General features: G+C 40.8%; 1 protein-coding gene across 1 annotated transcript in view; it reads left to right on the forward strand.

The window, feature by feature from the left end:
• Positions 1-24,747, forward strand: part of RGS5 (regulator of G protein signaling 5) — a 266,688-nt gene that overhangs the window by 157,941 nt on the left and 84,000 nt on the right. Inside the window, exon 3 of the mRNA XM_073593280.1 lies at positions 4,353-4,414. Coding sequence (XP_073449381.1) covers positions 4,353-4,414 — 62 coding nt within the window. The remainder of the gene's footprint in view (positions 1-4,352; positions 4,415-24,747) is intronic.

The following is a 24,747-nucleotide window of genomic DNA, read 5'->3' on the forward strand; positions in this document are numbered from 1 at the left end:
AGGCCACATGCCCTCAACATTGGGAGGGTGCTTTGGGGTAGCCCCCCAAAACACCTTGTCCCCATGTTGATGAGGACAAGGGCCTCATCCCCACAACCCTGGCCGGTGGTTGTGGGGGTCTGCGGGCGGGGGGCTTATCGGAATCTGGAAGCCCCCTTTAACAAGGTGACCCCCAGATCCCGGCCCCCCCCCTGTGTGAAATGGTAAGGGGGTACTTTTGTACCCCTACCATTTCACGAAAAAAGTGTCAAAAATGTTAAAAATGACAAGAGACAGTTTTTGACAATTCCTTTATTTAAATGCTTCTTCTTTCTTCTATCTTCCTTCATCTTCTGGTTCTTCTGGTTCTTCTGGCTCTTCTGGTTCTTCCTCCGGCGTTCTCGTCCAGCATCTCCTCCGCGGCGTCTTCTATCTTCTTCTCCTCGGGCCGCTCCGCACCCATGGCATAGGGGGGAGGCTCCCGCTCTTCTCTTCTTCTTTTCTTCTCTTCTGTTCTTCTTCATTTTCTTCTCCGGGCCGTTCCGCAATCCATGCTGGCATGGAGGGAGGCTCCCGCTGTGTGACGGCGCTCCTCGTCTGACAGTTCTTAAATAACCGGTGACCCCGCCCCCCTCTGACGCACGGTGACTTGACGGGACTTCCCCGTGGCATTCCCCGTGACGTCACAGGGAAGTCCCGTCAAGTCACCGTGCATCAGAGGGGGGCGGGGTTCACCGGGTGGCCCCGCCCACCCGGTTGTTTAAGAACTGTCAGACGAGGAGCGCCGTCACACAGCGGGAGCCTCCCTCCATGCCAGCATGGATTGCGGAGCGGCCCGGAGAAGAAAATGAAGAAGAACAGAAGAGAAGAAAAGAAGAAGAGAAGAGCGGGAGCCTCCCCCCTATGCCATGGGTGCGGAGCGGCCCGAGGAGAAGAAGATAGAAGACGCCGCGGAGGAGATGCTGGACGAGAACGCCGGAGGAAGAACCAGAAGAGCCAGAAGAACCAGAAGAACCAGAAGATGAAGGAAGATAGAAGAAAGAAGAAGCATTTAAATAAAGGAATTGTCAAAAACTGTCTCTTGTCATTATTAACATTTTTGACACTTTTTTCGTGAAATGGTAGGGGTACTTATGTACCCCCTTACCATTTCACACAGGGGGGGGGCCGGGATCTGGGGGTCACCTTGTTAAAGGGGGCTTCCAGATTCCGATAAGCCCCCCGCCCGCAGACCCCCACAACCACCGGCCAGGGTTGTGGGGATGAGGCCCTTGTCCTCATCAACATGGGGACAAGGTGTTTTGGGGGGCTACCCCAAAGCACCCTCCCAATGTTGAGGGCATGTGGCCTGGTACGGTTCAGGAGGGAGGGGGGGCCGCACTCTTGTCCCCCCCTCTTTTCCTGCGGCCTGCCAGGTTGCGTGCTCGGATAAGGGTCTGGTATGGATTTTTGGGGGGACCCCACGCCGTTTTTTTTTTTTTTTGGCGCGGGGTTCCCCTTAAAATCCATACCAGACCTGAAGGGTCTGGTATGGAATTTAGGGGGAACCCCACGTCATTTTTTTTTTTTAATTTTGGCCGGGGTTCCCCTTAATATCCATACCAGACCTGAAGGGCCTGGTATGGAATTTAGGAGGACTCCCACGTCATATTTTTTTTTTTTTTTTGGTTCGGGGTTCCCCTTTGGGGAATTCCCATGCCGTTTTTATCAATGAACTTCTATGTGTATTGTCGGCAATGCAATAGCCACGGGTAGTTTTAAATGAGTTTTTTCCTTCAAAATGTCATTTTGCTGTCAGACTGTTCTAAACACAGGAAACATGCGCCCCTTTACAGGCATACTATAGACACCCCCCAGGTACGAAATTTAAAGGGATATTACACTTTTATTGTTTGACTTTAAGCATTATTAAAATCACTGCTCCTGAAAAAACGGCCGTTTTTAAAACTTTTTTTTGCATTGATCCATGTCCCCTGGGGCAGGACCCAGGTCCCCAAACACTTTTTATGACAATAACTTGCATATAAGCCTTTAAAATTAGCACTTTTGATTATTCATGTTCGTGTCCCATAGACTTTAACGGTGTTCGCATGTTCGAACGAACTTTTTTCCTGTTCGCATGTTCTGGTGCGAACCGAACAGGGGGGTGTTCGGCTCATCCCTATTGCATAACTATGTTTATACCATACCTGGCCAAAGCCCCTGAAAGCTGATCACTGAAGTAGACACTGATCTCCACTATCTTCTGGGTTCTGTGCCAAGTGGCTGCCCTGCTGCATTGTGAATACAGGCGGTCGGCTGCTCAGCACAGGCACCATTCAGAAAATGCTTTGCATCTTCTGAATGAAGGCACAGCATTCACTGATTGGACAACATGGAAATTGTGATGTCACTGTCCCACCTCTCCACCTTGTCCAATCATTCATTCAGAAAATGCAAAGCATTCTCTGCATGGTGCCCATGTGGAGAGGCCAGCCTCCTGTGCTCAGAATGCATCAGGCCAGCCACTCGGCACAGGACCCAAGTATGCAAAAACAAGTGGAGATCACTTGAGTAGCGGTGTCTACTTCAGTGATTCTAGTTGCCAGGGCATTGGCCAGGTATGGTATATTCATAGTTACAATGGTCCAAGCTGAACCAATGCAACTATGTATAAAATATCCATAGCTGGAATTCCTCTTTAACCCTTTCCCACCGAGCATTAGCATATATGTGGCCTCACATAAGTGGGTCTGTGGGGGTACATATATGCTTACTTGTGTTTCTTATTGTGCTGGGCCTCATACTAATGATTGGGGATCGGGAACCGGGAGGCCCAGGGCTATCACCTCTGATTAGCTATCACAGTGAGTAGTCACTGTCCAGCCCACCCCTGTGTGTTTTAACTCTTGAATGGAGAAAAAGATACATTTTATCTTTTTCTCTTTGCTAGAGGAGAAAAGTGTAAACAACGAATAGTGTGAAAAAAAAGAAGAAGATTAAAATAAAGAAAAAAATATCTAGGTCAGGGTTAGGGCCAAGGTTCAGGGGCATAGGTCAGGTTCAAAGGTCAGGGTCAGTGTATTTGGAGTAGGATTAAAGAAAGGCATTTTTAAAATTTATTATCAGTGTCAGTTAGTGTCAGTGTAGTTTAAGTAGGATAAAAAAAAGCAAAATGTGCACTATTGTTTCTGGGTCCTACGACAGGTACAAACAACAAATGATATTCACATGTGGTATTGCTGCCCGCAGGAGTAGGATAATTTATTTTAGTTTGTTCTTTGGTGGTAGGTTATGGTAATAGCAAAAAATGTACAGCTAAATACAAAAAAAATTTAAAACGTTTTTAATGTATTGTGTCACTTTTCCTTTGATAATACAAAAATAAATAAAAAAATCAGGTTGAGCCATTACGATTTACCAACAAATGAAAGCCCAATTTGTCCTAAAAAAAACCAAAGGTATAATCCACCGGAATACACTAGGTAGTTGCAATGATATATGCTGTCTTGCTAACACATGTCAAAGTAGAAAAATTTGTATAAGCCTTAAGATTTGTTTTACCCTCCTTCTTGAAGGGGTTAAACAGCCATTTACACCTGCATATACATTAGTGCATAATATAATGGCATAAAGAACTATTTATTGATAACATCTTTGGTTCTCTTCTGTTTGTTGCATGACATATCCATACTTTCCATTGGGACAGCACTAGGAATTATTCATAATAAAACAAGCCAAAGCACAAATCAAACATCAGCTTAGCAAACACCAAATGCATCAAATTAGGCTTAAAAATATGGACTCATAGGCTAGGTTAACACTGCTATCCTGGAAAAATCACTGGTGAAATATGACTTCATGTTTTTCCATTGCATTCTCAACACATTGAAAAGTATCATTTAGAATGACATTTATTATTTAGAATATGTAAGCTATCATAACTACACCATGCAGTACATGTCTATTGCATCACCGAAAGCATCATGGCATAGACACTGGTCACTAGAACTGGTTTTATTATGTAGGAGACTTGTGCATAGAGAAACCTAGGGGAAGCCATGGCTTATCTCTTCTTATACAAATGCTAGTTGCTTTGCTGTCACGCTGATCTAAAGCCAACAATTTATTTAGCGTATGACACAAATATGCCAATCAAGTATGTTGTCATGTTCATCAAAATATTTTCTAAATAAATCGGGCCATTTTATATCATATTATAGCGAATATGTGCCATTAGTGACCAATGAAAATACTTTTTACCTTCTGAGACATTTTTGGAAAATACCACCCTACCTTTGTTGAGATAGGTAGACATAGGAATATAGGAAATAAGTACTACTTCATTCCTGAGTCTGTTTGATGATGATATTTTCCTCTCTTTCTTTTATTAGACCATCAGCTTCCGAGGCCGTGCAATGGAAAGATTCTCTGGAGAAGCTGCTTCAGAACAGCTGTGAGTCACCATCTCCCCTGCCTCTATTCTCCAGCTTCCTGTCTATATCTCATCACCAAAGGCTTAACATCATTATAATCCATGCCATTGACCCCATATAGCTGAGTGTTTTCCCACAAGCAGGCTGTTTTTTTTCCTGGCTGGAAAATCCAGACCTTCCTGTTCTATAGTCCGAGATGACCCTGTCCTGGTTTGTATTCCTTGAAAGGTTCAAAGGGGGCAATACAAAGCCCTGTGGTTTGTTAAACATTGTTCTTGGTTACACCAATTTTATAACATGGTGTCAAATGTGTAACTGGATATGGATTCCACATATCCATAGTATGAACTTTTTAGAAACAAAATTCCCTATTTCACTTGAAATGCCTTTGAAATTACTTGTATTTATTGTAAAACCCAAGTATAGGCTGTTCACTTAGTAAAGTTTATGTTTACTTAAACCAGTCAGACCTGTTTAGCCCAAGAAAATTAGTTAATTCCCCCATTCATACTAAACAGTGTGGATAGAGGAATCTCAACTGAAGGGGGACCAATAAATTTCCACCAAGCTCTGTCAAGTATTAAACTGACTTTTGTCAAGTCAAGTAGTTCTTGCAGGGCCACTCATGGCTCCAGTTTCAAGCCATGTATGGCCAGTTTTAGTTTAATAAATAAGGCAAAGCGGTATTCATTTTAAATATATAATCATGTGCAAAGGGGTTAAAGGCAAAGTTCACTTTAAAAAAAATAAATGCACATATATTTGCTGTAAGGAAGGTGCATTTATTATTTTTTCCCACAGAGGCCTGTAAAGCATTGTACCGATGACCAATGAATCGCAGATGCAATGTCAGGCTACTGCAAACTCTTCCTCCAGCATTCTGCCTAAACCTCTGTATGGGCTTTTAGTTAGAGACTAATGCTGCGTACACACGATCGGACTTTACGGCATACTTGGTCCGGCGTACCGGATTTCGTCTGACAATTCGATCGTGCGTGGGCTCCAGCGGACTTTGTTTTCTCAAAAGTTTGACGGACATAGATTTGAAACATGTTTCGAATCTGTCCGGCAGACTCGAGTCCGGTCGAAAAGTCCGCTTGTCCGTATGCTAGCCCGACGGACAAAAACCGACGCTAGGGCAGCTATTGGCTACTGGCTATGAACTTCCTTATTTTAGTCCAGTCATACGTCACCACGTACGAATCCATCGGACTTTGGCTGATCGTGTGTAGGCAAGTCCGTTCATTCGGAAAGTCCATTGAAAAGTCCGCCAGACAAAGTCTGCCGTAAAGTCCGCTCATGTGTACGCGGCATTAGAGGAAGTGTCTCTGGACTATGAGTGTACTGATTACTGCACTTTTCATTGAGAGCTACAAGTACATCTGCCACAGAGAATAACCCCACCACACTCTCGGAGGAAATGGGACACGTTGGGGGTGGGATGGCTGCCTAGCCGCACGTTACCTAAATATGGGTATAACATGCGGCATGTTACTAAAGGTGGAGGTAGCATTAAATGAAATATAAGTTTTAGGCCTCATGCACACTGGGTGTTTTCACAACTGCTGTTTTAGGCATCAGACTTTTTTTTAACTGCCTCTAAACTCCCCTGCATGTTATTCTATGTGTTCATGCACACATAGGCTTGTATCAGCTTTTTTTAGCAGGAGAGTTTAGTGGCATAAAAAAACCCCTCTGCCAACGTGTTCTGGAGCAGCAGCATTTTGACCTGAAAAAATGCTGACAGCTCCTAAGCTATCCTAAACTCTGCTAAACACTGGTGTCCTTGTTAAGGAGCGGGCCAGGAAGCCGGCCACCGCATCCTTAACAACGGATGAGTCATCAGCTCTCAGCAGAATGTAAAAAAAACATTGCCGGAAATATAAAAATGTAAAAAAAAGGGCGTGGAGGTCCCCCCAATCCATACCAAGCCCTTAGGTCTGGTAGGGATTTTAAGATGAACCCCCACGCCAATTTTTTTTTTAATGGCGTGGGGTCCCCCCTAAAATCCATACCAGACCCTCATCCAAACATGCAGCCTGGCAGGCCAGGAAAGGGGGGGCGAGCAAGCACCCCCCCTAAACCATACCAGACCACATGCCCTTAACAAGGGGGCCCCAGATCCTGGCCCCCCCATGTGAATGAGTATGGGATACATAGTACCCATACTCATTCACCAAAAAAGTGCCCCTTAGTTATGTAAGAGCTGCCAGACAACAGAGCCAGCAGACAGAGGGAGCCTTCATCGGGACCGGAGTTTTTTTTTTATTTGTTCGGGTCGGCGCTGGTGGCGGGCATTGGAATTGACAATGAAGCTACAGCGGGGGGGACATTTTTTTTTTTTTTTTAATAAAGGAGTCAAAAACTTGTGTTGTGTTTTTACTTACTTTTTACAATTATTTGGTGAATGAGTAGGGGCTCTATGTAGGGGGGGCTGGGATCTGGGGGACCCCTTGTTAAATGGGGCTTCCAGATTCCGTTAAGCAACCTGCTCGCAGACCTCCACAACCAGTGGCCAGGGTTGGCCAGGGTTGTGGGGAAAAGGCCTTTGTCCTCATCAACATGGGGACAAGGTGCTTTGGAATGGGGGGCAGAGCCCCCCTGCCAAAAGCACCCCCCATGTTGAGGGCATGTGGCCTGGTATGGTTCAGGAGGGGAGCGCTCTCTCGTCCCTCCCACCTTTCCTGGCCTGCCAGGCTACATGCTCATATAAGGGTCTGGTATGGATTTTGGGGGGACCCCACGTCAGCCATTTTTTTCATTTTTGACATGGGAGTTCCCCTCAAAATCCACACCAGATCTTTATCTGAGCATGCAGCCTGGCAGGCCAGGAAAAGGGGGGCGAGCGGGTGCCCCCCTCCTGACCCATACCAGGCCACATGCCCTCAACATAGGGGGGTGCTATGTTGATGGGGACAAGGGCCTCCTCCCCAAAACCCTGCATAGTGTTAGTAGGGGTCTTTGGGTGGGTGGCTTCTCAAAGTCTGGAAGCCCCCTTTAACAAAGGGGCCCCCAGATTCCTCCCCCCCACCAGACCTAAGAGTCTAGTATGGATTAAGGGGGGACCCCATGTGTTTTGTTTTTTTAATTTTGACATGCGGTTCCCCTTAAAATCCATACCAAACCCAAAGGGCCTTGTATGGATGCAAAAAAATGTTGTTTTTTTTTTTTATTATTCAGCTATCAGCTGAATGGGGAACCCGGTTGACATCTGATGACTAATCTGTTGTTAAGGATGTAGCGAAGAAATCTATATTTTAGAAAATTACCTTTTTTCTGTGCCTTTAATATATCAACCCTAATCTAGTCTAATTTTACTTCCTTAAATAACAAGATCATAACTACAGGGGGTATTCCATGGCCTGTGAGTTCAAGGGACTATAATTAAAGTGATACTAAACACACTGTTTAATTTACATTATCCCTTCTATTTCTGTACATGGGTGATGGCACTGTAATTGTTTGAATAAAAAATCTAAGTACCTTTTTCCTAATCAATATATAGCTATCACATGACCCAGATCTTTCCCTGCTTGTCTGCAGGGAAACATAAGCAGGAGGAGCTTCTAGTCCTCTGCTGCTGATCAAACGTTCAAAATAAAAAAACTGCCTTTGGAATACAGAGTAAAAATAAATAATGAATAGCAATAACCTGTTTTAAATTGTCATGCAAACATATATTTGAAATCACATCTTTATTATTTTTTGGTAATAACATGGTGTGGGTGAATTTCTGCCAGTCACAGGCTGTCACACCCCCCTCAAGCCTGTGTCTTAAGCCTCATACACACGATCAGATTTTCCAACAGGAATTGTGTGATGACAAGCTGTTGAAGGAAAATCCGACCGTTTGAACGCTCCATCGGACAATTGTTGGATTTTCCGTGGACAAATGTTGGATGGCAGGTTTTAAAATTTTCCGCGGACAAATGTCTGTTGTCGGATTTTTCGAGCATGTGTACACAAGTCCGTCAGAACAAAAGTCCAAAGTACAAACACGCATGCTCAGAAGCAAGGACGAGACAGAAGCGGTCGGTCTTGTAAACTAGCGTTTGTAATGGGGTATTAACATTTGTGACGTGGCAAATTATGAAATCTCAAAATGCAGCGCACAATTCTCTTCTTCTTTAATGGGATAATAATGAAGCTGCTTTGCTGGTGATACTGATGGAGTTATTGCAAACAAATTTTCAAAGGCTTTTTTTTTCTAGTGATATCAAGAATAATATTAATATGTTTTTTTTTTCTTTTTTTGGGCAAGTTGCCACAACACCATTATCCCGTAGTTTTTAAGATCAAAGATACAACTATGTTGGTGTCCCTTGTCAATTTTACATTGTATTTTTTTAATGTAACTGCCTACTCCCAAACTGTCATTTGAAGTAAAACACATAGCCAAGTATTATTCCCCACAATTTTTTTTATTGTGCACTAAAAAAAGAAAACAAGTAAAATTAGACATGCTATCTGCCAATAAAACTTAACCAAAAAGTGCATTCTATGCATCCAAAAATATATAAAATATAACAAATCAAATAATTATTATTCAACCAAAAAATAAAATAAAAGCCTCATGCATGTGTCCTGCTTCTTAACCACCTCAATACTGGGCACTTTCACTCTCTTCCTGCCCAAGCCATTTTTCAGTTTTTAGCGCTGTTGCACTTTGAATGACAATTGCGCGGTCATGCAACACTGCACCCTAATGACATTTTTATCATTTTTTCCACACAAATAGAGCTTTCTTTTGGTGGTATTTGATTACCTCTGCAGTTTTTATTTATTGCGCTATAAACAAAAGAAGAACACAAGTTTGAAAAAACACAATATTTTTTACTTTTTGCTATAATAAATATCAATTTTTTTTTTTTTTAAACAAATTTTTTTCTCAGTTTAGGCCGATATGTATACTTCTACATATTTTTGGTAAAAAAAATTGCAATAAGCGTATATTGATTGGTTTGCGCGAAAGTTATAGCATCTACAAAATAGGGGATAGATTTATAGCATTTTTATTATTATTTTTTTTTTACTAGTAATGGCGGCAATCTGCAATTTTTATTGTGACTGCGATATTGCGGCGGACATATCAGACACTTTTGACACATTTTTGGGACCATTCACATTTATACAGCGATCCGTGCTATAAAAATGCATTAATTACTGTCTAAATGTGACTGGCAGGGAAGGGGTTAACACTAGGGGGTGATCAAGGGGTTAAATGTGTGTCCTAGGGAGGTGATTCTAACTGTGGGGGAGGGGACTGATTGGGGGAGGTGACCGATCGGTGTACAAGGGACACACCATCGGTCTCCTCTCCTCTGACAGGATGTGGATCTGTGTGTTTACACACACAGATCCACGGTCCTGCTCTGTTACCCAGCAATTGCGGGTGCCCGGCGGACATCGCGGCCGCCGGGCACGCGCATCGGGTCCCGAGCGACGCGGCGGGCACGCGTGCGCCCCCTAGTGGCTCAGGAGGGCGATCACGTCATAGGACGTCCGCCCAAAACGAGAGCTGCCTCGTCCTGCAGTCATATGACAGTGGGCGGACAGCTAGTGGTTAATATAGGAGGTCAACAATGCCAAGAGTTGTTGAAAGCAGGGGTCCGTCATCCGGAGATAATTCTGAAAATCATACGGATTATTCTCCTGGAGCTCCCGCAGCAAAGGCACATGACACAATTGGTCACGATTAATAAAGCAACCAATTTTTGGTCCAATAAATCCTTCTCCTTCTGTTCCTGGACTGGACTCAAAGCAATAACTCCAAGGCCAAAAATAAGTAACATATTATCTCCTCTGATTCCGCAACATGTCTGGTTGACGAACGGCCGTTCAGAACGAACTGAGAAGCACAAAATGAAAAGCGCGAACTCAAAAGCGCTAAATGAAAAGCGCAAAATGAAAAGCACGAATCAACATTCACTTCTACTAACACGAAATTAGCAGAAGGAGCCCAAAGGGTGGCGCTAAAGAGCTGAAAAAACACGTAGTACGTCAATACGTTCGTGTTTGTTGGCCGACAATTCCTTGCCATTTGTATGCAAGACAAAATCCAGGCACACACCTTCAGACAAAAGTCCGAGCTTTTGTCTGCGGAAAATCCGATCGTGTGTACGAGGCTTTAGAATAAGAGGGAGGTGAAGCCTCCATTAATCTACACGCAGTACCCCATCCCCAGTGTGTTTAGCTGGTTAGTGGGCATTGAGGAGAAGGAGGAGGGAAGAAGTGGGATATCATGTAGCACTATTCAGATGTTATAGGCAAGAAATGCTCAGCATGGAAATTTACTGAAAACTGAGCATGTGCAGAGTTGCCACCACAGCTGCAAAATGCCTAGCTGAATTGGGGACATGAACAGAAGGTGAAGATAGAGAGCAGCAGGGTCAACCAGGTTTTTGCAGAATACAGAAAAATGAATCCCATAGTGACTGAGTGAGTATAAACAGCATGTAATACACTGTTTATTGATAGTTTTTTATGATGTATGTTTAGTTACACTTTAACATGTTATTTCTATTGTTTACCAATCGCATGCTCTATTTGCAATCTGTGAGGATTAAAGCAGTATTTCTCCTAATAATAATAATTTTACACATTTCTTTCTATCTTGTTATTTAAAGTCAAGTTAAAGATCTAACTGGATGACATTCATTAAATTTGTGTAGCATGGACAATACTCTTTTTAAACTGTATCATCATTTTTTCCCATCTCAGTGCTACTGATCTCCTTCTGCCTCAGTCCAGCATTGGCTGTGCATCATTGCTCTGGTCTGGCTTCCTGATAGTGATATTGGTTGACCATGCCTGTGCAAAGAGTGTCAGCATGACTCATAGTCTCCACCAGGGATACATATGACGGGGTGCCAACACAGGAGCACAGTTGGGAGATAGGTGTCATAAATCCATAAGTCCGTAGCCACCATATGATTATGTCAGATTTGTGTCTCAAAGCGGTACAATTGTTTTGCATAGAAATTTGGCGTTTTATATTGTAAGCCTGTAATTTTTAGCAATAACACACTTAAATCTGTCCAAACAAGAGTCTAGGAGATATCCTGGGTATGATAAAATTTAAAACACAAAATCATAAATTATAATATAATAAATAACTATAAATAATTTTAAAAAATAATAATATAATAATAAAATTAATTTCCCCACGATTCACTATTGCTCGATTCTGCAAGTGTTCTAATTTACTATTGCTGTTTTCTAGCTGGTCTAAAACCACTTTTGATGTAAAGGGACACTTTTTAGTTGCAATGGACAATCTCCAGTTTCCAGGCAGAAAGAACAGTATAAATAACTGCATGCAGGGCATTGGACTAACCACTAGGAACAAAAGGGATGTGAAATGATTTCATGCAGTAATGTAATCTGTGAGATTACAGTACTGTATGTGTTATGAGTTTTCTATTTTTTGAATTTGCCGCCGGGTTTCTGACGGTTTGTGTAGAAATTCTTTGGTTATGAAAACCAATTGTTGTAGCAGCTGTCCGGCTGGCTGGTCTCAGACGATCTTGGAGGTGAAGATCCTGGATGTGGAAGTCCTGGGCTGGTGTGGTTACACGTGGTCTGCAGTTGTGAGGCCGTTTGGATGAACTGCCAAATTCTCTAAAACGCCTTTGGAGACAGCTTATGGTAGAGAAATGAACATTCAATTCAAGGGCAACAGCTCTGGTGGACATTCCTGCAGTCAGCATGCCAATTTCACGCTCCCTCAAAACTTGTGACATCTGTGGCATTGTGCTGTGTGATAAAACTTCACATTTTAGAGTGGCCTTTTATTGTGGCCAGCCTAAGAGAAATAATCATGCTGTCTAATCAGCATCTTGATATGCCACACCTGTGAGGTGGATGGATTATCTCAGCAAAGGAGAAGTGCTCACTAACACAGATTTAGACAGATTTGTGAACAATATTTGAGAGAAATAGGCCATTTGTGTACATACAAAAAGTCGTAGATCTTTGAGCTCAGCTCATGATAAATAAGGGCAAACACAAAAGTGTTGCAATTGTTAATTTTGCTCAGTGTATATTGCAATAAAAGTATGATCAAAAAGTAGAATGGCATCTTCAAAAGTTTTTTTTTACATAAAACAAGAATTGGAATATGGGCAGTGCAGTGGTGTAGTAGTTAGCACTTTCACCTAGCATCAAAAGGGTTTTTGGTTCAAATCTCAGCCACGACACTACCTGGAGTTTGCCCATGTTCTCCCTGTGCCTGCGTGGGTTTCCTCCGGGTAATCCAGTTTCCTTCCACACTCCAAAGACATGCTAGTAGGTAATTGGATCCTGTCTATATTGGCCCTAGTATGTATGAATTTGAGTTAGGGACCTTAGATTGTAAGCTCCTTGAGGGTAGGGACTGATGGGAATATATATGTAAAGCGCTGCATAAAAATTTACAGCGCTATATAAGTACCTGAAATAAATAAATCTAAAATATATTTTGAACATGTTTCCCTACAGATTTTTTTTTCCTCGTATATGTTAATTTAAAATATACAATAGACAGGAAAAAGACATGTTTATATTCATAACCTATAGAGTTGTATCAGAGTGATTACAACTAGAGAGGAAAATATATTATTAAATGGGTCAGTAGTAATACATTTTTAATCCTAATGGCTGATTGATTGTATTTATACTTCTCACTCTAATCACTCACTAGTCATTTTTAGAATAATCAGCTTTGTAAATAGTATTCACTGCATTATCTCACTTCTTTTATACAATAAAATATCTTGAAGTTATCAGGGAGCAGCAAAGCAGCGGCGGTCACATAAGTGGCTGGGAAGACAAGCACATTTCCATTGCATTTAGCTGACAGAGTCACTTTCAGTGGTTTGGACCCCCCTCAGCTAGTCTGTGCTCAGGGAAGTGCAAATCTCACTTTGAATATTATAAAAAAAAAAACATGCTTCATAGTGGAACTTAACAGTATCTTAGCAACATGCACCAAAAATTCTATTTAATTTACTTTCAATATTCAGAGTAAACTCGCCCATTCATCCCATCCATGTCTCCACACCTTTTTTTGTTGAGAGATCACTATAAACCCCCCCGAGCATTTCTAGTTTCAGCCATCTTGAGTAAAGGCAGGTGATTCGTGTAGCATTTACTTCCTGGAATCCATCCTTATTGTGATGATACCCTAGAAAATCTTGTGTATGCACAGTACAATATACATGGGCTGCGGGTACAGCTTTGCAAGGTCGGGCATTCAGGCAGGAGGGTGTGCTTAGCTGGGAAAGTCCCTCTTCCTTTCCTCCAGATCAAAGAAAAAAATGGCCATTGAGACTCCTGGGATGTACACTATTTTGTCAAAAGTATTGGGACACCTGCCTTTACACGCACCTGAAATTTAATGGCCTCCCAGTCTTTTTCCATAGGGCTCAATTTTGAGTTGGCCCACCCTTTGCAATTATAACAGCTTTAACTCATCTGGGAAGGCTGTTCATGGACTTTTATGTTTATGAACCTTTCTTTGTGCACTGGTGCGCATCCCCAAACTGTTCCCACAAAGTTGGAAGCAAGAAATTGTCCAAAATGTCTTGGTATACTGACACCTTAAGAGTTCCTTTCACTGGAACTAAGGGGGCAACCCCCCAAAAAAAGCCTTAAATACAACCTCACACCATAATCTCCCCTCCACCAAATGATTTGGACCAGTGCACAAAGCAAGGTCCATAAAGACATGGATGAGTTTGGGATAGAGGAACTTGACTGGCCTGCACAGAGTCCTGACCTCAACCTGATAGAGCGCCTTTAGGATGAATTAGAGCGGAGACTACGAGCAAGGCCTTCTCGTCCACATCAGTGCTTGACCCCACAAATGCTCTTCTGAAAGAATGGTCAAACATTCCCATAGACACACTCCTAAACCTTGTGGACAGCCTTCCCAGAAGAGTTGAAGCTGTTATAGCTGCAAAGAGTGGGCCAACTCAATATCGAACCCTACGGACTAAGACTGGGATGCCATTAAATGTCATGTGCATGTAAAGGCAGGTGTCCCAATACTTTTGGTAATATAATGTAGGTTTATATATGTTGATGTAGTGTTTCATCCCAAATTTTTTAGCTAAGAAGAAACTATATACTACATTGCAATAAAAGTATGAGCAAAGGGTAGAATGGCATCCTCAAAAGTTTTTTAAGTAAATCAGGAGGAGAGTTATATTAATTAGAAAAAGAGGTTTTTACAGACTGGAAATAGTAAAGATATTTTGAACATGTTGTTTCCCTACAGATTTTTTTAAAATATATTTTCGTGTGTAAAATATACAACAATAGACAGTAAAAAACTATAGAGTTGTATGGGAGTAATTACAACTAAATAGAGAGGGAAATATATTATTAAATGGGCCAATAGTAATACATTTTTCAAGCCAAATTTCAGATTGATTGTAATAATAATTTCCACTGTAATCATTCACTACTCATATTTAGAATAATAAGTCAATTAGTTTTGTAAATAGTATTCACTGCATTATCCCACTTTTTTATGCAATAAATTATCTTGAAGTATCTCCTTGAAGCGATCAGGGAGAAGCAAAGCAGCGGAGGTCACATAAGCTGCTGGGGAGATGAGTACATTTCCATTGCTTTTAGCTGGCAGAATCACTTTCAGTGATTTGGACCCCCCTCAGCTAGTCTGTGCTCAGGGAAGTGCAAATCTCACTTTAAAGGCATTGTAAAGGTTTGTGTTTTTTCACCTTAATGCATCCTATGCATAGAGGTGAAAAAACACCTGTCAGTGACCGCCCCCCCCCCCCGTTTTACTTACCTGAACCCTCAAACTTGTCCCATGGGGACGCACCTTCTCTCTGCTAGGGGGTTCTCGGCTCTTGATTAGATAGATTGATAGGAGCGCATCCATTGGCTCTCGCTGCTGTCAATCAAATCCAATGACGCGGCCGCCGGGAGGGCGAGGCCAAGTCCTGCATTCGGCATCTATGAATGCCAAATGCTGGACTTGGGAGAACGCCCGCAAGGTAACCCCCCGGTTGAGCGTTTCTTCCTGGGGGTTATCTGATGCGGGGAGGTGCCGAGAGAGCCGCCGAGGGACCCCAGAAGACCAGGATTGGGGCACTCTGTGCAAAACTAGCTGCACAGTGAAGGTAAGTATGACATGTTTGTTATTAAAAAAAAAAATACCTTTAGTGTCACTTTAATATATTATAAAAATGCTTAAAAAAAATCTATCTAGAAATTCTTTAGATTAAATGGAACTTACCAGTATCTTAGCAACATGCACCAAAAATGCTGTGTAATTCATTTTTATTATTCAGAGCAAACTCGCCCATTCATCCATGTCTCCATACTTTATTTTGTTTTTTGGGGGTACCGCTACATATAGAAAATAACGCCACACTGCACCTTGTTATATCGTCCTGTGGATAAAATTGACTGTGTGTTATACTTATTCCATAGATCACTTTAAACCCCCCCCAAGCGTTTCTAGTTGCAGCCATCTTGAGCAAAGGCAGGTGATTCATGTAGAATTTACTTCCTGGAATCCATCTGCCCTTACTTTGATGATACCCTAGAAAATCTTGTGTATGCACAGTACAATATACATGGGCTGCAGGTACACCTTTGCAAGGTCAGGCATTCAGGCAGGAGGGTGTGCTTAGCTGGGAAAGTCCCTCTTCCTTTCCTCCAGATGAAAGAAAAAAATGTCCATCAAGACTCCTTCGATGTACACTATGTTGTCAAAAGTATTGGGACACCTGACACTTTGTGTTGGTCTATCACATAAAATTCCAATAAAATCAATTTAGGCTTTTGGTTGTAACATGACAAAATGTGGAAAATGTCAAGGGGTATGAATACCTTTTCAAGGCACTATATATATATATATATATATATATATATATATATATATATATATATATCACATGAGGTGCTAAAGGGGTGTGAATCAACCTCTGCATATAAGCCTCTGCACACTGCTATACACCTTCACACACACTATATTGTCAAAAGTATTGGAAAACCTGCCTTTACACACACATGAAATAATGGCACCCCAGTCTTAGTCCGTAGTGTTCAATATTGAGTTGGCCCACCCTTTGCAACTATAACAGCTTCAACTCCTCTGGGAAGGCTGTTCACAAGGTTTAGGAGTGTGTCTATGGGAATGTTTGACCATTTTTCCAGAAGCGCATTTGGGAGGTCAGGCACTGATGTAGACGAGAAGGCCTGGCTCGCAGTCTCCGCTCTAATTCATCCCAAAGGGTTGAAGGGTTGAGGTCAGGACTCTGGGCAGGCCAGTCAAGTTCCTCCACCCCAAACTCGCTCATCCATGTCTTTATGGACCTTGTTTGTACAATGGTGCAAAGTCATATTGGAACAGGAAGGGGCCATCCCCAAACTGTTCTCACAAAGTTGGGAGCATGAAATTGTCCAAAATGTCTTGGTATGCTGATACCTTAAGAGTTCCCTTCACTAGAACTAAGGGGCCAAGCCCAATCCCTGAAAAACAACCCCACACCATAATCCCCCCTCCATCAAATGATTAAGACCAGTGCACAAAGAAAGGTCCATAAAGACATGGATGAGCGAGTTTGGAGTGGAGGAACCTGACCTCAACCCGATAGAACACCTTTGGGATGAATTAGAGCGGAGACTGTGAGCCAGGCCTTTTTGTCGAACATCAGTGCCTGACCTCACAAATGCTCTTCTGGAAGAATGGTCAAACATTCCCATAGACACACTCCTAAACCCCATGGACAGCTTTCCCAGAAGAGTTGAAGCTGTTATAGCTGCAAAGGGTGGGCAAAACTCAATATTGAACCCTACAGACTAAAGCTGGGTACACACTATACAATTTTCTGTAGATGTTTTCCTCCAGATTTACCAAAACCATATAATAGGTCAAACTTTCCGTTTCAATTCGTATGTAATCAGGCAGGCCCTTACACTACATGGTTTTGGTAAATCTGAAGGAAATCAAAAAAGTTGTATTGTGTGTATGGGGTCTAAGACTGGGATGCCATTAAAGTTCATGTGTGTGTAAAGGCAGGCGTCCCAATACTTTTGACAATATAGTGTACCTTCCTATCTAATTACTAATGCTAGCAGCATAAGGATTAAAAATAGCTAATGCTGTTTGAAAGAGTAAAGTTCTGCTTTAAGGAAGAGATGCGACTTTGGTTAAGGAGGTCTTCAGAGGATTTACCTTTCAAAGATCGAAATACATTACATATTTATTTTCTATGCATAATAATTAGTTATGAACTGCTCAATAGGAAGCTATACTGAAGTCACATGGGAGTACAGTTGTAGACAACCACAGTGCATGGTCTGTATGAGTGTATCTATTCCTGGCCATATGCCAGTAACTTTTTCATCTGCACACATTTAATTTATTTTTCCCCCTGTTGTTAATTTGCTTTGGGCTATTCATTCAAAGGAGGCATCATATTTACTGGGTTTAATTGCTCAAAAAACAACAGGCATTATCAGAACATATACCCAAGGCAGAAAAAAAAATGAATTAGAGGACCTTTCAAAGCAAAATGTCATAATTTGTCTGATTAATTATGAAGCATGTTGTCAGCCTTATAATTACCATTTATTTAGCTTCAGGGCTGTGAAAAGCAGATTATTTGTAATATCGCATTACCCCCCCCCTGCAGGAAAAGAGCACACAATTATTCTTTTGTTTACGAAAACATTAGCAGCTTCAGATATGTTTTTCACAAGAAAAGCTCGCTCCTACAAATAAACGCAAAGCAGTTTTTACAGTTGACTACTGGCGAAAGTATCCGCATATCAACAATCTAATGAGCATATCATGTTACATAAGAGCACTCAACGGCCTTGTGAGTACTAGGTGGTATTGATGATGATATACTTTGACTCTATACTGGTAACAACTGCGATGCCATATGGAAATGTAGAAGACTTGCTAATGATGCAAGGATATCTATATTAATTATATTTAATGACTATAAGCGGTATGTGCTTTTTTGTGATCTGCACTTATAGTCTACATTGCCATTTAGCTAAGCGCTAAAGGAGAAATCCATAACTTTGCTTTGATGTTCTCAATTTAACTTTTTCAAGCTCATAAAGAAAAAAAAAAACCACATGCATTTATTGCAGAAATGTACTGTTTCTTTGTTTAATTTGCCCAGAAATACAATTTAATTAGATAGAGTTACCCAATGGTCTGTAAGGCCTCATGAGCTATTGGGAAAGATGAGTTCAAAATGTGCAGGGAAGGACAAAGGAAGAGATAGAGAGAGAAAAAAGAAAAATAAGAAGGAAAAAATAAAAAAAATGGAGAGATGGGGGGTAAAAGGATCTCATTTTGCACCTAGAATTTTATTTGAGCTCCTTCTTGGACAATAATATAGGGAACGCATATAATGGTCTTGGTTATTATTCTTAGTCTTAGCAGGTTTAGACCTATGACCTTTTGGAATTACAGTTACATTGTGTGACAATAATAGTATATGTCAGTTGAGAATAAATGATGGAAATAACAAATTCTTGTAAGTTGAGAAGCACCTTCTTCTGAGTAGGCCAACCTTTCTTTGAAAAAAATGGGATAAAAATTCAAAAGGCACAGCATCTCATAATAAAATGTACAGTATGTAATATCTTTTTATAGTTCCAGTAAAATTAACCAGTATTTCAGGTTTGAAAAAAATATTCATTATAATAATGCAAGTAAAAAACATTTAATGGAATAAGTATAACACACAGTCAATTTTATCCACAGGATGATATAACAAGGTGCAGTGTGGAGTTATTTTCTATATGTAGCGGTACCCCCGTAGGGGCTGCTGAGTGAAGTGGCCCACCTGTCACCCTGCCCAGCCCACATTCATTTCCAGACACTCCAAGACAATGAGTCAGTCTATCAGCTTTGTTTTTTGTATTTTAGCGAGAGATTAGAACTTGGATGGGGTTAAGCGATTAATGTAATACCCAGAAAATGATTCTTGCATGGTTTGGGACAATTCAGATATTTTCCTCCTGCACAACACTTGCTACAGACTACATCTCCTTTTCTCTCCAGCACAGTTCTTCAGGCTCAGCTAGCACGTGGTTAGGCCTAACTCTGGTTTCAGCCAGGTCTTAGCAAAGTTCCTTATTACAGGCAGGGACCGCAGGCCCCTATGGTGTAGCAAATAAAGTTCTGGTGCTAGCTGCCCTCTTAGGAGGACTACTGATCCCAGTCCACTCCGGCATGCCTCTCCCAGCTCTCCTGACTGTGCCTGTCACTCAGTCACTCACCGACACCTGATGGATCCCTCCTGGAGATTTACCTGGCAGTATTTCCCGCTGTCCTCTCCTGCTCCCATTCATGACATTCCTTGGGTTGCGTGGGTTTCCTGTTCAGCTCTGAGCCCCTGGTCAAAGGTCACCCCACCCCAGACTGGGGGGCTCCCTCCTAGGCCCCCCACAGCCTAACACTCCATCTCCAGTTCTTCAACTCCTCTTCAGCTGGGCCGACCCTGGGTATTTAAGGAGGCTGCCCCCTGCCAATCCAGGTTGGGGATTGGTCAGGGCTCTTTAGAACACCCCAGACAGCACCACCCTTCTTCACCTCCATCTTTCTAGAAGTGTCTAGAAGCTGAAGGGAGGTGACCGAAAGATGATGCTATCTGTGAGTCACCAGCCTACTTTAAGCCACTCCCAGCCCCACAGATCAAAACAAACAGGCCTAGCTAGGGCCTGCCTAAATTTACCTGTTCTACAAAAAACTCACTATAGTACCTACACTAGGTAGAGGGTGCTACATATAGTATGGAAAAAGCTCCTTATTCTTTTAGTAAGCCATTTAATTATTATACCACAAAACACAAAAAGGTTAAACCGGGATCTAGGAAAGTATTGAAAGAAACAATGATAGGGCTCAAGCGAACATGATGTGAATATAAAGAGGAGTATAGTGTGAGGAGAAGGAGAAGGGAATGGGTGGCTCAGGCGGTGGCCCTAAAGGGCTCCAAAGTCCAAATCTTGTGGTTGAACATAATTAATTTACGGTGCCAAGGCCTCTGAAATTTCTCACGAGTACTGTTTATTATGACCATAATTTTTTCATTAATCATGTAACACTGTCTTTATTTTTGACCTTATCAAAGTATAGGGCAGACTATTTCCATGCTTTTGCAATGGGCTATTTTGTTGCAATAAAAATATGGGTTATTAATGTTCTGTCCTTGTTGAAAATGATACTTATTTTCCTATTTCCTAAGGGGAGCGTCCCATGGGTTCTTCCTTAGACATTAATGCGCAATCAAACTGATAAGGCTATAGACAGATATCCACAATAACTGCACATTTGTGTAGGTCCACTATATACGTAATAACATATCGTCTAATTGTCAAGTCCAAAATCATTCAGGTGGACACATTGTTATGCAGAAGATTAGTTGAACATGGACACGATAATATCTATATAGTACTTTATGGTAATTTCTTAGCACAAGGATGACGCTGGAAGTTTTGGCTGACACTTTAATTTTTTTGGACCATCTAAGTTATCAGGGAGTAGTGAAGTGTTGCACCCAATGGTTTTGATTTTAAAGCAGAGTGTAAAAAAAAGTTTAACAAACAAAAACTAGAAAGGTCCTCCATGGAAGATCTTCTTTTGCATGGAGAAATCCTAATGGTGTAGTTTGGGCAACAGAGTCATTTTCGAAAAATTGATATTTGATTCACCTATGTGAAAATGCTGGACCCATCATCTCTGTCACAGGGAGTGTCTGCTCTTACTGCATTCTCTTGGTGTACATCCAGATGTAAATTTGCAAAATTCTTTGCTATGAACATGTTTATCTCTGCTGACTAATTTAATGTTAATGATTGAATGGCTTGTGAAATGCAATATTTGTACATATTTTCAGAACAAAGATTGTTGTATCTGTAGAGTAAACTAAACATAATATGAGTTATTAATTAAGTAAAAGTGTGGGCAAGTGGGAGAAAACACAGTGATGATGTAACTTCCTGTCCTACACAGGAAACAGAGCCCTAGAGATAATTATTAACATTCCGTGTATCCTGTCATTTTATACTTTTGCCTTCAAGGAAAATATCATTTACAAGGGACATTTGTTTTTCAAAATAAACAGATGTCTGTGAAGCATATACAACAATTCTGAGAATATCTAGATGAGGCATGTTAAGAAAGCACAGGAAGACGTGGAGACACGGAGACCCAAACAACTTGCTTGCTCCCATTTTTCTTGCATGTATAATTCCTATAACGTCTAATTTACTAAATCTGAAGAGTGCAAAATGTGGTGTAGCTCTGCTAATTAGCTTCCAGGTTTTAGCATCTGTTCACATTGGCGCGATTTGACATGCCAAATCGCAGCTTATTGCCGGCAACGGCACTGTCCCAATGAATGCGACGCCGACTTTGTGGCACGTACCAATTTCCAAAAGTAGTTCCTGCACTACTTTTGGCTCCTTTGGGGGCAATTTCAATAGACATCTGTGCATGAACCCGCATAGATATCTTTAAAATCGCCCCCAAAACTCGCACTGAATTACGGGTTTGAAATCGTGCGAGTTCAGCTAAACTCACACGATTTCAAACCCCACCTTCAGTGTGAACGAGGGCTTATTGTCAAAGTTTAATTAAACAAGCTGATGTTAGAAGCTGATTGGTTGCTATGCACAGTTGCACCAAATTCTGAATGCACCAATTTTTGTAAATCTCCCACTTTGTGTTTCTTGTCATTACCTTTCAAATTTTTGGCCAAGTAAGCAAATATCTATAGTAATGACTATATACTTTGTACTATAAACAAATAGAGCAATACATAACTAACAAAGTCAACCAAAAAAAAAATGTAGCCTCAACTCAAGCTGCAGTGGCTAACAAGAAAAAATCAACCAACTCTCCTAATCATATACTGTACCTTTAAGGCCCAATTCAATTGAAGCCTTGATTTTTTTATTTAGCAAAAATATGGCATGTCTTACCTTTTTTTTTTTTTTTTTTTTTTTATGTGTGCTTACAACTGTAAAAGCTGTCCTGTGTTGGCAGCATACTGGAGAGTTAGACCATGGACCTCACACAGAGGGCAGTGGTACAGTATTTAAAATTAATAAAACTGCACAGGGAGGGCAGGTTCTGATATAGGCAAGAATTTACACCCTGTGTATTAGTGACAGGGTCACTTTAAATTCAAGCAGCTCTTGATGTAGGCACACATTCCTATTTCCTAATTTGTGTTACTTCTTAGTTACTTAGCTACTAAAAAGCCAGGTTGCTCTGTGTGTTAAAATAGTGACCATACTTATTGTGCTTGCACTGTGAATCATTACTTTTTGCACCAGTGTTAATTTTGGCAGCAAGTTTCAATTTAGTTTTAGTCCCATTTTAATCTTCTGCAATTGTTTTAGTTTTAGTCCTATTTAGTTGACTAAATCTCCAGTACATTTTAGTCGACTAAAACTCATTTTAGTAATCTAAAATCTAATGGGTGTAATTAAATTGTAATGCATTAGTTAACATTTCTCTACAATTTCCAAATTCATTATATACTGCTGGAGTGAAAAATTTCATATATTATTTAAGGTATTGAGGTATGAACATTCACTACAGACCAGTGTTAATTTTGAAGTCAAATTTCAATTTAGTTTTAGTCTTTTGACTAAAATGTCATTTTAGTTTTAGTCCCATTTTAGTCTTTTGACTAAAATGCCATTTTAGTTTTAGTCGTATTTTCGTCATCTCAATTGTTTTTGTTTTAGTCGTATTTTAGTTGACTAAATGAGTATTCATTTAGTCGACTAAAATGTTTTAGTTGTTTTATTCGACAAAATTAACACTGCTTTGTACCCTATTCATGAATTGGGAGGTGAGGGTATGGAGAGAGGGTGGGTGTACAGAATGAGCATGGTAGCTGTAGCTTATGCTAACCATCAACCTATAGGGAAGGATATCTTTGTACTAACCACCAATGTATCAAGGGACACACTTTCCACTGTTCAATAGTGCATAACAGTGTCATATTTGCTCTGCAGAAGGGGCATTTTTGCATTGATCGCTGTACTAAAAGGGATACCATGGTAAGGAAAAGTAGTACTGGCAACTGGCTAACAGTGGTGCAATTAGGGTGTAAAGTTAGATTTTGGTTTCTATTTATACACCTTATACTCTTTTCTGCTAAGAATTTATGGGTTTTTTTTGTTTGTTTTGGCAATCTGGGAAAACACAAAGTAAGCCTGTCATGGTTAATTCTCTTAATTCCTCCTAAGTTTATTTTTATAGCTAATGTTCTTGCTGTCTGTTTCTTCTCCTCCGCAAATATTCAGAGGCATCCTCCACCCTTAGGCTATTTTTACTGCAATGGTCTGGGACAAAGTATTGTTTTCTGTTTTGACTAGCCATGTAATATTATCTTCATGGTTGAAAAGCATTCATTATACCATACGTTATATTTATGTTTATAATGTTGGATCAATCACTGTTCCCAAAATAGCTGTCCAATATAAATATGTATGTGAATCTTATTTAATCAGGATAATCAGTTCAGTAGAAGTCACATATTAGATGTTTAAATCATTTAGATGAAAACCAGGTGTCATTCTGAAAGCCCACATCCTATACAAAAGTGCATTGACTTTCACCATCAGAAATTGATACTTTGGTGGCATTTTGGCTCCGTTAACATAAACTGGCCTGGGAAATTTGAGTGGAGCATATAATGAAAAAAACAGAGATTACCTTCAGTGAACACTGAGCAAGTCAAAACAATCCGTAGATCCAGAAATACAGGCAGCTGGTATAATATATAAATGTTGACTTTACCTGTAACATTTGAAGTTGTCCCTCTCATGTTTTGTCTCTTGAGCTGCCTTATTGGTCAGTGAGGCTGCACATAACAATAAAGAGGAAGCTTGGGTGTTGAGAGTGTGGAAAGCCAAGAAGCTTGGGGGTTGATTTACTAAAGGCAAATTGACTATTTGCAAGTGCACTTGCACCAAAGCTTACTAAATGAGATAAAGCTTTACTTAGCAAAGAATACTCATCCACATGAAATGAAAATTTAAAAGAAAAAAATGCATTTTTACTTGCACATGATTGGATGATGGAAGGCAGTAGAGCTTCACCTCATTTACTAAGCTTTGGAGTAACTGCACTTGCAAAGTGGACAGTCTATTTGCTTTTAGTAAATCCACCCCTAAATGTCTATGGGGCACCAACAGACACTACCATCATGGCTTCATAATGAATTAACTGGTTAAAAAATACTTTGTTCTATGTCTATTTTTTGTTTCTGATAAGCCAATGCCAAAGGTGACATTGGCTCCAAATACCTAAACACCAATGGCCAATTATGAGCTTCATGTTTAGGGATACAAG

The sequence above is a fragment of the Aquarana catesbeiana genome, linkage group LG07 (genome assembly GCF_042186555.1).
Source record: "Aquarana catesbeiana isolate 2022-GZ linkage group LG07, ASM4218655v1, whole genome shotgun sequence".
Taxonomy (NCBI): Eukaryota; Metazoa; Chordata; class Amphibia; order Anura; family Ranidae; genus Aquarana; species Aquarana catesbeiana.